The 15,984-nt window shown below is 34.6% G+C and overlaps 1 protein-coding gene across 1 annotated transcript; it reads right to left on the reverse strand.

Annotated features, from left to right (window-relative positions):
- Positions 1-12,697: 12,697 nt before the first annotated feature.
- Positions 12,698-13,388, reverse strand: LOC120082132 (VQ motif-containing protein 8, chloroplastic). The gene has a single exon (XM_039037374.1). The coding sequence runs from the start codon at positions 13,298-13,300 to the stop codon at positions 12,830-12,832; it is 471 nt and encodes a 156-aa protein (XP_038893302.1). The 5' UTR covers positions 13,301-13,388; the 3' UTR covers positions 12,698-12,829.
- Positions 13,389-15,984: the final 2,596 nt, after the last annotated feature.

The following is a 15,984-nucleotide window of genomic DNA, read 5'->3' on the forward strand; positions in this document are numbered from 1 at the left end:
CTGTCATTAACGACGTTATATAACGAGATTATAACAATTCGTGGTCCGATCTTATACAAACTCCTTTGTAGAGGACGCCCCCGCTCGTATGTGTCTACATGAATGATCAGGATCAGACCATCTATAGCAAGTCACAATATTTGTAACTATTTTACAAAGCGGGCCGCATTCGTAGTGTTACCAAAATAAGGTTTCCTTCTTATATCCATATACTACAGACCATTTTGGTTATCACTTAAAACATGATCCACCTGTATGTCTCCACATACATGCTTAAGTTACAAACGACAACCAGGGATCTTAGTTTATTGGTTTGTGGTAAAGAAAATAAAACATCCAATGTTCATAGACAAAAGTGAAGAAAATATCATATATTATACATTACGAGCATTTATTCAAAACTGTGTTTACAAACTACAAGACACGAGAGTTTAAGGCATCATCCTCAACAATCTCCAACTTGTCCTAAAGCGAGTGAGGATTACATACAACTAGTAAAAAACAATAAACTAGGGCACTAAGGCCCAGTACAAAATATATTGTCTAAACATCCCTCGCATGCATGTCCCCACATGAACGATCAGGATTAGATCATCTGTAGCAAGTCACAACACTTGTAACTATTCTATAAAGCAGACCGCATTCGTAGCTTTACCAGGATAAGGTTTCCCTCCTATATCCATATACTATAGACCATTTTGGTTATCATTTAAGACATGATCCACCTGTATGTTTCCACATACATTCTTAAGTTACAAACGACAACCAAGGATCTTAGTTTATTGGTTTGTGGTAAAGCAAATAAAATATCTATGTTCATAGACAAAAGTGAAGAAAATATCATATATTATATATCACAAGTGTTTGTTCAAAATTGTGTTTACAAACTATAGGACACGAGAGTTTAAGGCATCATCCTTAACAGCAAAGCGTAGCCAACACTTAGACAAATTTTGAAAAGCTAAAACAAGTGAGGGACGTATAGGCGTTTGCAGGCTTAAGAACCTAAGGGTGAAAACTTGACTAAGTGTATCTGGAGGTATGTGTCAAGGGCTTTTAAAGGTCAGTGAGACCTAAGATGGATAGTATGCAGGCACTTGGATTTGCATAAGTGAACGCATGGTAGACGAGGTGTGTTGAGGCATGTTAGAGGTAAGGAACACATTTATAAGCAGTAGATCGTGGTATGGGGATGTGGCATTAGTCATGGTATGCGTTGGCCGAGGCAGAAGGCTAGTAGAAAGCTTGGGCGTTGGTAAAAGACTTAAGTCTTTAGCTTAAACACTTATTTAGTGAGCTACGTGACGTGCTTAGAGGAAACTAAGTGAAGTATGCCAGTTATCAAATTGAGGAACTCCATGAGCATGCAACCTTAGTATAAAAGAGAGTTTGAAGTTGAAAAGCTCGGTTTGAGCATTTTCAGCGTGCTAAGGGTGGAGAGTTGCTACTGTTGGTGTTGATGCCCTAAAGTCTCGTGTCCTGTAGTTTGTAAACAGTTTGTACGAACGCTTATGTTGTATTATATATGATATTTACTTCACAGCTTGTATTTTTACTCAGTTACTTGTTTACTTTACCACAAACCAATAAACATAAAATCCCTTGTTATCTATATGTGACTCAAACATGTATGTGGTGACATACAAGTGGATCATGTCTTGAGTGATAACCAAAATGGTCTGTAGTATATGGATATAGGAGGAAAACCTTATCCTGGTAACGCTACAGATGCGGCCCGCTTTGTGGAATGGTCACAAGTGTTGTGACTTGACATAGATGGTCTTATCCTGATCATTTGTGTTGGGGACATGCGAGCGGAGGCATCCTATACAAAGAGTTTGTATAAGACCTGACCACGAAGTGTTAACGTCTCGTTATATAACACCGTTCATGACATAGACTTCACTTCACTAGGATGACCATAGGTAAGATGACCTCAATCCTGAGTGAGTTGGGAACTTCTGCTATTGAGGGCGGTCCTTTAATTTGTATGGGTGCGAGTGGCTAGTTTTCCGATTCAAACCTACCATTTTAAGAATTCGTCTGATTTGGAAGCTGGGAACTCAACTACACAAGATGGAATTCACTCCTTCCCCGAGGCAGGGTAAGTAGATAGATAGCTCCCTTAAGGGCTGATTCCGAGGCTTGAACGATGTGGCGCCACACACCTGCTCTTGGCCCGAGAGGTGCTCACATATAGTTGGACTATGTTGTATTGTTCATTAGAGGAATCAGTGGTATTTAAGGAGTGAGATGTAACTATAGGGGCATAACGATAATTTGGCCCAGCTGTACTTACAAGCATCTGTGAAGGGTCATCGTACTCATAACTGGTTATATCCCATGGATACAGAAATATATCTGTGGTAAGAAGAGTTCAACTGATGATCGTTAGTGAATGCCTGACAGTTAACGGATGGTGGATCTGGTGGCTAAAGAGTTTAGTCAGCTATTCACGTACCATTGGAGCTTTGAGCCACAGGTCCATTAGGTCCCATGGGTAGCTTGGATAAAAGTCGAGAACCAGTATTTGTATTAATTTGAAATGTTCAAATTGACAAAAGGAAGTTCGAATATATATGATATAATTGGACTGGTTAATTATATATGATATAATTGGCTAAATGCATGAGATACATTATTTTGGAGTAGATTAGATATAAATATGATTTATATGAAGTAGAGGAGAAAATACTATAGTAGATATGTGATATCAAACTATAGGATAGAAATATAATATGATTATATTTATTTATTAATTAATTGGTTAATTATATGATAATTAAGCCAAAATTCATGTTTGAATGTGGGTTAGTGGGACAACGTCGGTTATTTTAACCGATGAGTTAAAATGAAAAATGTTTTCATTTTCCACGGCTTGGAGTTTAATCGTCCAAAGAATTCGTGAAATGGGGGTTGGAGAATTTTAAGCGATCGCTTAAGAAAATCGAGAGACTATATGATAGCTCTTCTCTACCTAAACGATCATCCACCTCACGCTAAACAATCACACACTGTCACCTACACAATCAGATAGCTTCTCTAAACGACCATATAGTGTGCCGATTTTACTAAACGATCGTGTACCTTTTCCTAAACGATTGTTCAGTAAATCCTACACGATCGTGTAGCTTCTCCTAAACGATAAGCATTTCTGCTATGCGATTGCGGCTTTTTCCCTCCCACTTGCTTATTGTCTACATGATTTGTGTTTCCTCCTTCCTCTACCAAATTCACCAAAGCAAACCCTTTGGGTTTTCACTCCGAGAATACCCGCGACTCTTTAGTGGTGGTGTCGTCCCCGTAGCGGTCGTGAGTTCGCGGTTGTTCGTGCTGCTACAGTCGACGCTTCTGTCGGGCGTTGGTAGATCACTTGGAGGGTTTCGCTGCGTTGAAGTTCTGAAGATTGAAGATTGTCTTCAACTGGTATGAAACTCTGTCCCTTTGTTAATTTGTTGTTCGCAGCATGTTGATAATTAGATTTATTTGCATAACTGTTTGTATGAATGTATATTATTGTATTTCGGTCACTGTGAGATCAGAGCGAACCGAACGCACTCATGGAACTCTTAGATATGAGATCTTTCAACCACTAATTTGAAGCTCGAGCTGTGAGGAAACTAATTCAAGGCCACTGCAAGAAGATCTCCATGGAATTGAGCTGGAGGTTAAAGAATTTCTTCAAGTGTTCGAGAATCTAAGTCCATGCGGTCGAGTTGTAAGAATTGGTGAATTCCAAGCTTAGGGGAAAAGAATCAGAAGCTGGAATTCTAAGGTAAGGTAGTCGAGATGTAGAAATAAGTCCTTAGAAATAAGTTTCATGAGATTGTACCTGGAGTTTAAGTTATTTAAGCTGAAAGTGAAAATCTAAAATTTTGATTGGATGGACAAGCAGGCAACTACAATTCAAGCATAAGCAAGCAGCTGACCAACAAATGTTAAGTGTGGACAAGCCATTGTCGCGTAGGCAAAGCTAGCACATTTTGACGCATATGGGTATCTTGTTTGAGCTGGCACACACACTAGTTGATCGCAAGGTAAGAATTTGTTAAGTGTGGTTATGCCTTAAATACAATATACTTCATCACATAGTAAAGGAAGGAAACGATGCGTCAAATTAGGATTGAAGTTCATCATGCATTATTTTGAATAATAAGATAAGATTGAGAGGAAGCTAAGGAGTTAACCAAAGACTCTTATTATTCTTATAGGGCAAACGCATAGGAAGCTTACAATCCTTTAAGAAAGTAACCCAAAGTACTGTGAGAGACTAGTTTCAAAATATTTTTTAAGTGTTTTATTTATGAATGTTCAACGCATAGTTGCTCTTATTTGAATGTTCAACACATGCTTTTAATAATGGAAATTGAGTTTAACGCATGATTTATGTTTCTAAAGACAGTTTTTATATGAAATATCCATGCGTTTTACTTAAGTTTTCATGTCATGATTTAGCATTTAAATGAGTGATCCATTGGTTTACGTAAGTTTGAAAGCATGCTATTTAATGATGTTAACATGAGTGATGATATGAAAACCTACTCCTGAGCTTTGGTACCGAAAGTATGGTAAGGTACCCAGTTATATGACGATTCTTGCCGCCGAAGGTATGGTAAGGTAAACAGGATCATATTTAGCTCTACATGCACATAAGACTTATGTTATCGACGTTGATGAGATTGAGCATAATGGTTTTCTCTCAACTAATATTAGTAGGGATGGAGCAAAAGGGCTCTCTCGCATGTTAAGGCAAGGGAGTGAGGAATTCTACAGGATTTGTCGATGAGTTTTAAAGCAAGGTTTTCATGTTATGTTTTCTTTATTTCATAGTTATTATTTCTGAATCTTGATATGTTAATGAGAATGTTTTATTATTAAGTTGTTTATACTATGAGTTATGGAAGCATATATTCTTAAAAGAAGCCACTCACGGGGCTTCCAGCTTACTCTTTTTAATGTTTTCCTCCTCATGTAGCGGTCGACGTCCCGAGGTCTAACAGTTCTTCCAGTCAGTCATTTCCTAGACCCTCAGAAAATTGAAGCTTAGGTGGCTTATCATGTTTTATTAATATAGTCTTTATGCTCATGTCATAGGGAACAAGGTAGATTTGTGTCGAATAGTGATTGTAATAGACTTGGTATGTTGGAACTATTATGCATGTTGAAGTTGATATTTTGGTTAATAGTAATCTATATGCTTTAAACTATTGTTGAGATTGTGTATTAAAGTGAATTATGAACTATTAAACAGTTGTAACAGGTGCGAGGGACACAGGTTTATAGGAGTATATTGGACAGTTGTTGTCATAAGAAGGTTGGCAACTGCTGTCTTCACATCTCTTCTCGGATTAGAAGAGTAGTTTGGGGAAAGGTGTGACAAGAGATCTTATGTGATGTTTTCATGAGGGGGAGCAAATATATTGTATTCTTTTAAGAATATAAATCATATGAAATATGTACTCTTTTTATTTCCTTCACTAATTTTTTTTTTCCATTGGGTTTTTCCTAATAAGGTTTTAATGAGATATATTTTATATATATAATAGAAATTTAAGGGGGAGTAATACGAATATCATAAAATATGTGTAAATTAGATGCTCATGCTTAGTGTCCAAATACCAAATGTCACTTCTCCATTATCCCATGTATTGACCATGATCATTTGTGGATTTTATAGACACACATATTGGTAAGAAAATTCACTTCAATTTTCATTTTCTATATTTTCTATTTACATAGTTTCTAATATTTTGATATTTTATTTATTTATTATTATATTATATTTTCTCCATATTCAAATTTACGTTGCGCTCTTCGATTTTACATCAACATGTATTTATTCGTTGGGATATATTAAGTTAGCCATATATTTGATAGAACTGTGAAATTTTAAAAAGAAATTCAATGCTTTGCCTATAAATTATATTTTGATTGATAAAAAAATTTAGAAGCTTCGAGTAAAAACACTTTTTTCTTTGGACATTTAAGTAATTTTTGAAGTAAAATTTAGTCTTTTAATTGTAGTTTTTATAGTACACTAAAGATGGTAGGAATTCGATCCATAAATCTTAATATTTTACTTATTAGAAATTTAAAAATATAAAAACTAAATTGACTAAATTATATAAATTTCAAAGATAGACTAACTCTAGGTGCTTCTATGAAAATTCAGGAACAAAAAGGTGATTTTTAACCTATTATTATTTGGAGAAAATAGTTTTATTCATTAAAAACAAATTAAAATAATACACTCATTCTCTCTAAAAACAGAGGATAGCCAATTAAGAAGTCGTTCCTATTTTAGCAAATTAAACGTTGTGGTATGGTATTATATTGTTGGGCTTGAAAATGAAATATGGGCTGAATATACACACTGCACTTGATCTTTCTGGGTTTAATAAGACTCAGGCCCTATTCTGAATACCGGATACCACCTTTGATAATCACACAAACAAAAAACTATGTGTTAAAAGCATAATCCGTCTGATAAGAAATCTCCACCCTCACCTTGATGGCTAAGATTAGGAAGGGCATTGTTGTTGATTGTAGAACTTTAATGTCTATTCTTTTCTTTTCTTTATTGCGGAGAAAATACAGAGAAAAGAAAAGAAAGAACCAGAGGGAGATGCTACCGGAAATTGCCTGGACGATGAGGCTGCAATTGTTTAGCCGATTAGAGGTAAAGCAGAAAGTCGTCTAGACGATAAGGGAAGAGTCGTTTAGACGATGGGGTTCAAGACGATGACAGTCTACACGATAGAGGTGCCGAGGTAAATGATCGATGGCTAAATGCTACACGATCGATGGCTCAAAGGTACACGATAGAACAAGACGATCGGAGAAGAAGATGAACACGATGGTTTACGTGGTTCAGCCAAGGATAGCCTACGTCCACGGAGAAGCTGACAGGAGTTTTTATTAGGGAACATTACAAGATTGCTACAAGATAAGTCTCAAGCTTTCTTGCACACTCTGTACAATATTTCTCTCTTACACTTACAATTAGTTACAAAGTGTATATAAAGGTAGCTTGAATGTAACAGATTTGTAACAACTTGAAGTTGTTTTCACCTTTCTGTATTAACAATCTCCACCTTGAAATAAACTTCAAGTTTTCTTCAGCTTCTCTAATCTGACTGTCTTCTTCTTTAATCTTTGTCTCTCAGCTCAAACCCTATAATATCAAGGCACTTCTGAGTTTGAGCTGAGTGACTGTCTTTGTCAACATGTCGGAGGCATTCTCTGAGGTATGTACTTTCAAAACTTCAATCTGTTTTGCTTCTATCTATTCTCGAATGAAATGATATTTAACATCAATATGTTTAGTTTTGTTATGGTACTGAAAATGCTTAGATAAATGTATGGTGCTCTGATTGTCACAAAATATCTTCACTATATTTTGTTTGATTCTGATGTCACATAGGAGACCCTTTAGCCATATGCCTTCTTTTACTGCCTCTGAAAGGGCAATAAACTCTGCTTCAGTAGTAGAAAGGGCCACTACTAATTGTAAAGCCTTCTAGCTTAGGACACACCTTCCATATAGGAAGATATACCCTGATAATCATCTTCTCTTGTCTAGATCTCCAGCATAATCTGAGTCAACATACCCAATCAGCTCTAGTTCACTGTCTGGAAGTTGTTGGTACATTAGTTTAGCATTAGAAGTACCCTTAAGATACCTCATTATCCACTTTGTTGCCTCTCAGTGCCTCTTACTCGGATTAGCCATATATCTACTTACCAGGCTAGTAGCATAGGCAATGTCAGGTCTTGTAGACACCATTAGATATATTAAGCTTCCCACAACTTGGGAATAGGGGACTATTGACATTATCTTCTGACGTTCAATGTCTGATTCTCTGGGTGAATTCTTTGCTGAGAGTTTGAAATGGTTAGCTATAGGAGTAGATACTGATTTGGCCTCTGTCATTTGATACTTCTTTAACAATTTATTGCAATATTGTGACTGATCAATGCTTAGAATACTTGTTTTTCTGTTTCTGATAATGTTAATGCCTAGTATTCTATTTGCATTACCCATGTCTTTCATTTCGAACTCTGACTTGAGTAAATATTTTACTTTATTTAACTCTTTCATAGTTGCTCCTGATAAAAGCGTGTCATCCACATATAGTAACAAGTAGATAGGATGAGTGTAAGAATATGTGTTTATGTAAACACAGCTGTCATAGGAGCTTTTATAAAAGTCATTCTTCTATACAAAATCACTAAACTTTCTGTTCCAGTATCTAGGGGACTGTTTGAGGCTGTAGATAGACTTTTTAAGTAGGCATACATACTCTTGTTTCCCTTTGACCTCATACCCCTTAGTTTGGCTCATATAGAAAACTTCCTCTAGAAAGCCATGTAGAAGAGTTGTTTTAACATCTAGTTGCTCTAGCTCTAAGTTATTTTGAGCTATAATAGATAACAACAATCTAATAGAAGTCTGCTTGACCACTGGAGAAAAAATCTCATTGAAATCAACACCCAGCCTGTGTGTAAAACCCTTAACAACCAACCTAGCTTTATATCTAGGTCTTTGATCATTAGGGAAACCCTCCTTTAACTTGTACACCCATTTGGATGCAATTGGTTTGCATCCTTTTGAAAAAGGTGTCAACTCCCAAGTGTTGTTTCTCACTAGTGAATCAATCTTTTCATTCATAGCTTCTATCCACATCTTAGCTTTAGAACAACTCACTGCTTCTTCAAAGGTTAAGGTTCTGAATCATTAGATAAATCAGAAGTATTCAAAGCTAAGTAGTCTTCATACCTTGAAGTTGGCATAATGGTTCTTCTCTGCCTATCTCTAGCTAGGCTGTACCCTCTCAAATATGGTTCTTCTTGCTCAAGATCAATAGTGGCATCTTCTACTTCTTCTTCTAGATGAGGTAGTTGATCAAAAAATGACTCAGAGCTTAAAGGATTAGAAGTAGGGATTAGAACTTGCTCCACCTCAATTTTATCATTCTTCATTTGAGGTACTGAAACATTAGGATTAGATCTCTTCATATACATTTCATCTTCTCTGAAAACAACATCTTTGCCGGTGATACATCTCTTCTCAGTAGGGTGCCACATTCTAAACCCCTTAACACCTTCTGTGAAGCCCAAAAACATGCATTTCACAACTCTGGTAACTAATTTCCCTTTACTCTGATGAACAAAACCAGTGCAACCAAACACCCTTAGGTTATTCAAGTTAGGAGGTTGTTTGGTCCACCTTTCTTCAGGAGTTAGAAGATTAAGAGATGCATGAGGGCATCTGTTTAGTGTATAGACAGTGTATGAGGCTGCTTCTGCCCAAAATTTTTCAGGAAGTATAGCATCAGACAATAGGCTTTTTACTCTCTCCATTATTGTTCTGTTCAATCTCTCTACCACCCCATTTTGCTGAGGTGTATACCTAACTTTCTTGTGTCTAGCTATACCATGCTGTCTATAAAAAGCATTAAACTCCTCTGCATAGTACTCAAGCCCATTACTAGTTCTTAAACACTTAATTTGACAGTTAGACAATTTTTCAACCATGATCTTCCATTCTTTAAACTTTTCAAAAACTAAATCTTTATATTTAAGGAAATAAATCCAACTTTTTCTAGAATAGTCATCAACAAAGGTTAAGAAATACTTAGCTCCACTTAAGGATTGAAAAGGTGAAAGGTTCAAATGCACATAGTCAATGATGGCCTTGGTTTTGTGCTGAGCCTTCACAAAACTCTGCCTAGTAGCCTTCCCTATCACACAATGTTCACAAAAAGATAGACTTTGATGAAATCCCTTAGGTAGAATTCCTTGGTTGGCAAGAGCATGTAGACCCTTGGCACTAATGTGTGAGAGTCTTTTGTGCCAAAGATCTCCTTCAGTAGGCTGCTTCTGAGTCACAATCAAAGCTGAGTGAACTTTATGAACTCCTTGAACAACATACACTCCATTAATCTTCACCCCTCTAAGGATAGGCTTACTGTTCTTCAAGACTTCACAATAACCTTTCTTGCCTTTGTATTCACAACCAATAGAATCAAGCTTGCCTAGTGAAATTAGATTTCTCTTCAGCTTAGGCACATGTCTGACATTCCTCAATAGTTTGACTGTTCCATCTTCAAGTTTTAGTGAGACTGAGCCAATCCCAACCACTGAACATGAGTTATTATTTCCCATGTAGACAGATCCTCCATCCAACTCTCTGTAGGTACTAAACCAGTCTTTATGGGGTGTCATGTAGAAAGAACACCCTGAATCTAGAACCCAATCTAGGTTCTTATTAGCTTCTTCTTCTGCCTTACAATTAGAGGTAGCCAAAGCATCTGAATAGAAGTAAGAGTCCTCACAAATTGAGGCTTAACCTGGCTGATTAGGTTGGATTTTTGGTTGTGGTTGTGATTGCTTGTTTTTCTGCTCATTCTTCCACTTCAAAGTTTTGCAATCCTTGATTAAATGTCCAAGTTTTTTGCAATATTTACATCTAACCTTGGACTTTTCTTTTCCTTCTCCAGTTGAGCTCTGTTTTCCTTTTTTCTTATTGTTCTGTTTTGACTTGCCCTTTAAAATAAGCCCTCTGCACTAGGCTTGTCTTCCTTGCTAGTTATAAGTTCCATTTCTCTGATTTTAAGAGCAGAAATAATGATGTTAGTAGTTAGGGAATCTCTTCCATATTTTAGGGCAGTCTTCACATCTTTATAGGAATCCGAAAATGAGTTGAGAAGCACAAAAGCTTCATTATCTACTCCAATCTCATCATCTAGATTCTTTGTTAAGGATTTAGAAGCACTCATTTTGAAGGTAAAGAACCTTTCCCTTAGGAAAAGTTTGTTGGACAGATTTTTAGTCTCATATAGCTTGGTCGATCACTTGCCTTAGGACAATGTCAGACAAGTTTAAAACCAGTGTTCCATGAGCAATTAGCTCCATGTTTTTTTTTCTTCTTTTGTTGCAGTGCTTGGTAACTTGGCTGGATCCTCTAGGGCCTTATGTGCCCTTTATTGTCCCAAGATAGACTTGATTTTGGCTTTCCACAAACCAAAATCGTCTTTCCCATCAAAATTTTCAATATCATTCATTGCTGCTGCCATATCTATTTCAAATTTTAACTGAAAAGCTTCAAGATTTTGCTTCTTGATGACTAATCTTGAAGCTTTCTTGCAAGCTTTGATACTACTTGTTGAGCTTGAAAAGTGAAATATGGGCTGAATATACACACTACACTTGATCTTTTTGGGCTTAATAAGACTCAGGCCCTATTCTGAATACCGGATACCACATTTGATAATCACACAAACAAAAAACTATATGCTAAAAGCACAATCTGTGTGATGAGAAATCTCCACCCTACACCTTGATGGCTGTTGATTGTAGAACTCTAATGTCTAAAGAGAGAACCGGAGGGAGATGCTGCTGGAAATCGCCTGGACGATGAGGCTGCAATCGTCTAGCTGATTGGAGGTAAAGTAGGAAGTCGTCTAGACGATAAGGGAAAAGTCGTTTAGAAGATGAAGGCTTTACTGAAGATCGTCTAGACGATGGGGTTCAAGACGATGACGATCTACATGATAAAGGTGTTGAAGTAAACAATCGATGGCTAAATGCTACACGACCGATGGCTCAAAGGTACACGATCGAACAAGATGATCGGAGAAAAAGATGAACACGATGGTTTACGTGGTTCGGCCAAGGATAGCCTATATCCACGAAGAAGCTAACGGGAGTTTTTATTAGGAAATATTACATTTTCTCTCTTACAAGTACAATTAGTTACAAAGTGTATATAAAGGTAGCTTGAATGTAACAGATTTGTAACAACTTGAAGTTGTTTTCAAGTTTCTATATTAACATATATAATTTAGACAAAAACACAAAACTACTATTAACTTTGTCATTTGATTCAAAATTGACCTGTCATACAAATTATAAAACCACTCCTAAAATACAAATCTTTTAGAATGTTAAGACAAACATGTAGTTATAACAATAACTTCAAATTTTCATATTGGATGGTACTTCGAATCATCAAGTAAAAAATTTTAATATGCAGTCAACAAGTCGAACAATAACCTCAATTAAATATGTATTCGTATTTACCATATTTAGGTTAGGAAAATACTTGGAGAGCACCTTGGACTACATTTATTTTGTTGCACCTAATTAAAATTTGACACAAGTCAAAAAGAAAATAATAAAATAAAATATATTTTTTGTGTATGTATAGAAAAGGGAATATCTAGGTATTGCTCTTTTAAGTTATTTAACTCTAGAGATGTCTATTAAAGAACTGCTCTCTCCTTCTAGGCAGTTAAATTTCAATACTCTAAAAGTAGTAATAAAATATTTATCAAAGGTTAAGTAATATTTCAACTTTTAAAGAATGATGATATATGTTATGTTAAAAAAAAAAAAAAAAAAAAAAGTTTAAGAAAACTTGGCCTATAAATTTACCCAAGTTGACTTTTAAACTTGATCACTTAATCCGAAGAAATTAATTAGATTAGGATGGATAGTCGATCTTCATGAGATAGCCAACAATCAAGTAAGAAATAAATAATAAGCCTTACATAATTGACCACCAAATATAGAGGAACGCAATAAAACTCAACCCCCATCATCAAATCTTCAATCACAAATAACTGAATTAAAAGATAATGATAAAAATCAAAGGGTTCATATATATGGAAAAGAATGAATTGAATTATTATATAAGTAATTCACAAATTATACAATCTGTAATTTCGAACGGAAGTAGAATACACTAAGAATGATGTAAAGAACAGAGAAGAAGGAATAAGATTAAATTCCCAGAAAAGAAAAAACGGTTGGAAATGAAGATGATTTAAAATTCAGGGAGGGCTTTAAGAAACTCCATGAAAGAAGGGGACAAGGAATTAATCAAAGCAGGGGAGGAAAACGGCGTCGTAACATCAGAAGAATATCTAAGAAGGGAAGAATTACTCTGCCTCTGCACTAATTGTTTCAAAACCACACTCTGTTTCTGATCCCCACATTCATTGATCTCCTCCTCCGTCGTCAGACCCGACGAAGAATCATTGTCGTTAAAATTTCTCTCTGAAAACGATAACGACAAGGCATTAGACGGCGGCGGGGGCGGCGGTGGGTTGAAGCCGGTGAGGCGTTGAACCAAGGCCATGAAATCCTTAGGCTGGGTATGGATGATTTTGGGGGAATGGGTGTAAATGATGACCGGCTGCCGGAGCTGAGGCTTACGAATAAAACGAGAATCTTTGTGGATTAAGAGAGGGGAGGGGCGAGGGCCATTGATTTCACAGGATTTAGGTGGGCTCATGGTGGAGGAATTAACTAGCAATTAAAAGAGGATTTTGAGATTGGTAATTTAATTGGAAGTGAAGTTAATTAAAATTAAAAGAGGGAAAAAAGTGGTTAATTTGTTAGAGAGAGATGGGGGAATATGAATATATATAGGGAAATTTTTAATTTGTAATGTATGTGTGGGGGCAGATATTGTTGAAGAAAGGGAGTGAAATGAAGGGCAGGGATTTCTGACCGTTGACGTTCATCTATGAATTATTATAATAAAATGCTTGGTTTTTTTTTTAAAAAAAATATTTATTAATTATAAAAATACAATTTGGGCAATAGTTTAGTTTTAATCGATGGAATCAAATTGAGAGATGTTTCCATGTGAAACTTCATTTTATAATGGTTTGATTTGGAGATTGAAAAGTTGTGTAATTCTTTAATTTATTCAAACTAATCTACTTGGTTGGTTTAACTTTTTGAAATATAATTAATTAATTTTTCTATGGTTGGCTAGTGGAAATAGTTTTCTTCTGTTTTTACTAATATGATTTTCTTCGTTGCCTTTTACCACAAAGTTTATTCATACAAATGTTAATCTTTTGTAAACTAAAGCTAAAGTACGCATTTGTTCAATTTAGGGTAAAAAAGATAACACCCTAGCTTGTCTATGTCTTGAGTATAAATTAGGTTAGACATCCTTAATACATACTTATCAATTTATAATGTATGGTTTGGATATTATTTTCCTCTCTTATTTAGGATGAAAAAGACTTCCACAATATGACCATTAGGAAGTTTTTTTTTTTTTTTTTTGAGAACGTAGATAATTGGAATGATCTTTATATACCCGAAATTATAGAAATTTGGAATTGCATGTCTAACATTCTTAAATAACCATATTTGTTTTGTAGAAATATCTTTTTAAACAAAAAAATAACTACTATATAACCAAAAAAGTAAAATACATCCTTCGTAATATTTATTTTAATTATAAAATGAAAATAAATAAAAGTGATTAAGTTGTTTTAAAAAAAAGAAGGGTTAAAAAAATAAAAAGGAATGCTCTCAACACATAATCCTGAAAACCCATGATTTAGGAGGGCGTCTAAATTCTCAAGATGCCCTCCTTAAGGACATCTTAGGATGCCCAAACATGTTACATTGCCGCAAAACAAACGCAATAATCTAGATGCTCACGTCATGAAAATCTTGAATTTTTCTTATTTAAATAACTATATTTGGTTGTCATATTTATTTCGTTGTTGATGATTAATTTTATATATATGCGCATTAATAATTCACTCAAAAACTAAGGCCGTTTCATAATGATTTGATTTTTATTTTTAATTATTAGGGGTATTCAAAAAATCTAATGATCTGAAAAAACTGATCAATTTAACCCAACCCGTGCGGTTTGGGTTGAGTTATCAACTCATTTGGATTGGGTTTGGTTCAAATAAATGAAAACTTTATGGGTTGGGTTGATTCATGGGTTTACATAATATAACTCAAACCAATCCAAACCAATCCAAATGTATTATTAACTTTAAAGTATATATATATTTTTTTACTTATAACATAATTATTTATACATATATTTATTTTAATTTTATTTAATTTCAATATTTTTTTAACAATTTATTTTTCAGCAACTCTTAAAAGTAATTTCTTTGCAATTCAGAAAGAAAAATTTCAATATATATTTTGAAATTAAGTTGTTAATCTTAATTTAATATATGAAAATAATTAAATTAGAATGTTACATATTTACATTTTATTTTTTTTAGAATAAAATTTTAAATAAATGATTAACCCGAACCAACCCAACCTAAATATTGGTTGGGTTGGATTCTTTTTTAATAGAAGTTATTTGGATTGAACAATTGGGTTCCAAAAAGTCTTTCAACCCAACCTAACTCAACCCATGAACACTCCTACCAAGTACTACTTTGCTCTATTAATTTCTTTATTTTGTTGCTTACATTTTAGGGATGGTTTTAAAACCCAAGCCAAAATTTGTAAATTAAAAAGTAATTTTTACAAATTTCTATTTGATTTTAGAATTTGACTATATCTATTTTAAATGGTCATAAAACAAATTCATTAATCTAAAATTCATAAAGTTCTCAAATGAGAATTAATATATATATATTTTAAAAGCTTATAGATCAAATTAGATGTCTATAAAAGTTGTAAACCAAAATTACTATTTTTCTAAAGTTTAGAGACCAACAATCGATCAAAATATGACCCTTCCAATGGTCTAACTCTAGATCCGTCCCTAATCATATTTCTCATTTGTATAATTATAGAAAAATATAGACTTCAACTAAACATAAACAAAATTAATCCATCAAAAGTATAGTGTTCAAACTGAAAATGATTTTTAAATTTATTAATGTAAATCCAGTAGGCAAATAATGATAATAACATAAGGACATAAGAGTAGAGACATGAACGTGTGGTTGCGATTAGAAATATTAGAGAAACAATTTGAGGGACTTTCCGTTGACCAACGACGGCGGAGCCGGCGGATAGTCAATTATGACATTTATCCGTTTTAATTATCAGTTTATAATTTAATCATTCAAGTGGGGTTTACAATTTTATTAGATTGATACAACGTACATAGTGACAATAGACATCATACAAAATTAAATAAATAAAACAAACATTACACACTGTACTTTATTGACCATATAATCTTCA

The sequence above is a fragment of the Benincasa hispida genome, chromosome 7 (assembly GCF_009727055.1).
Source record: "Benincasa hispida cultivar B227 chromosome 7, ASM972705v1, whole genome shotgun sequence".
NCBI lineage: Eukaryota > Viridiplantae > Streptophyta > Magnoliopsida > Cucurbitales > Cucurbitaceae > Benincasa > Benincasa hispida.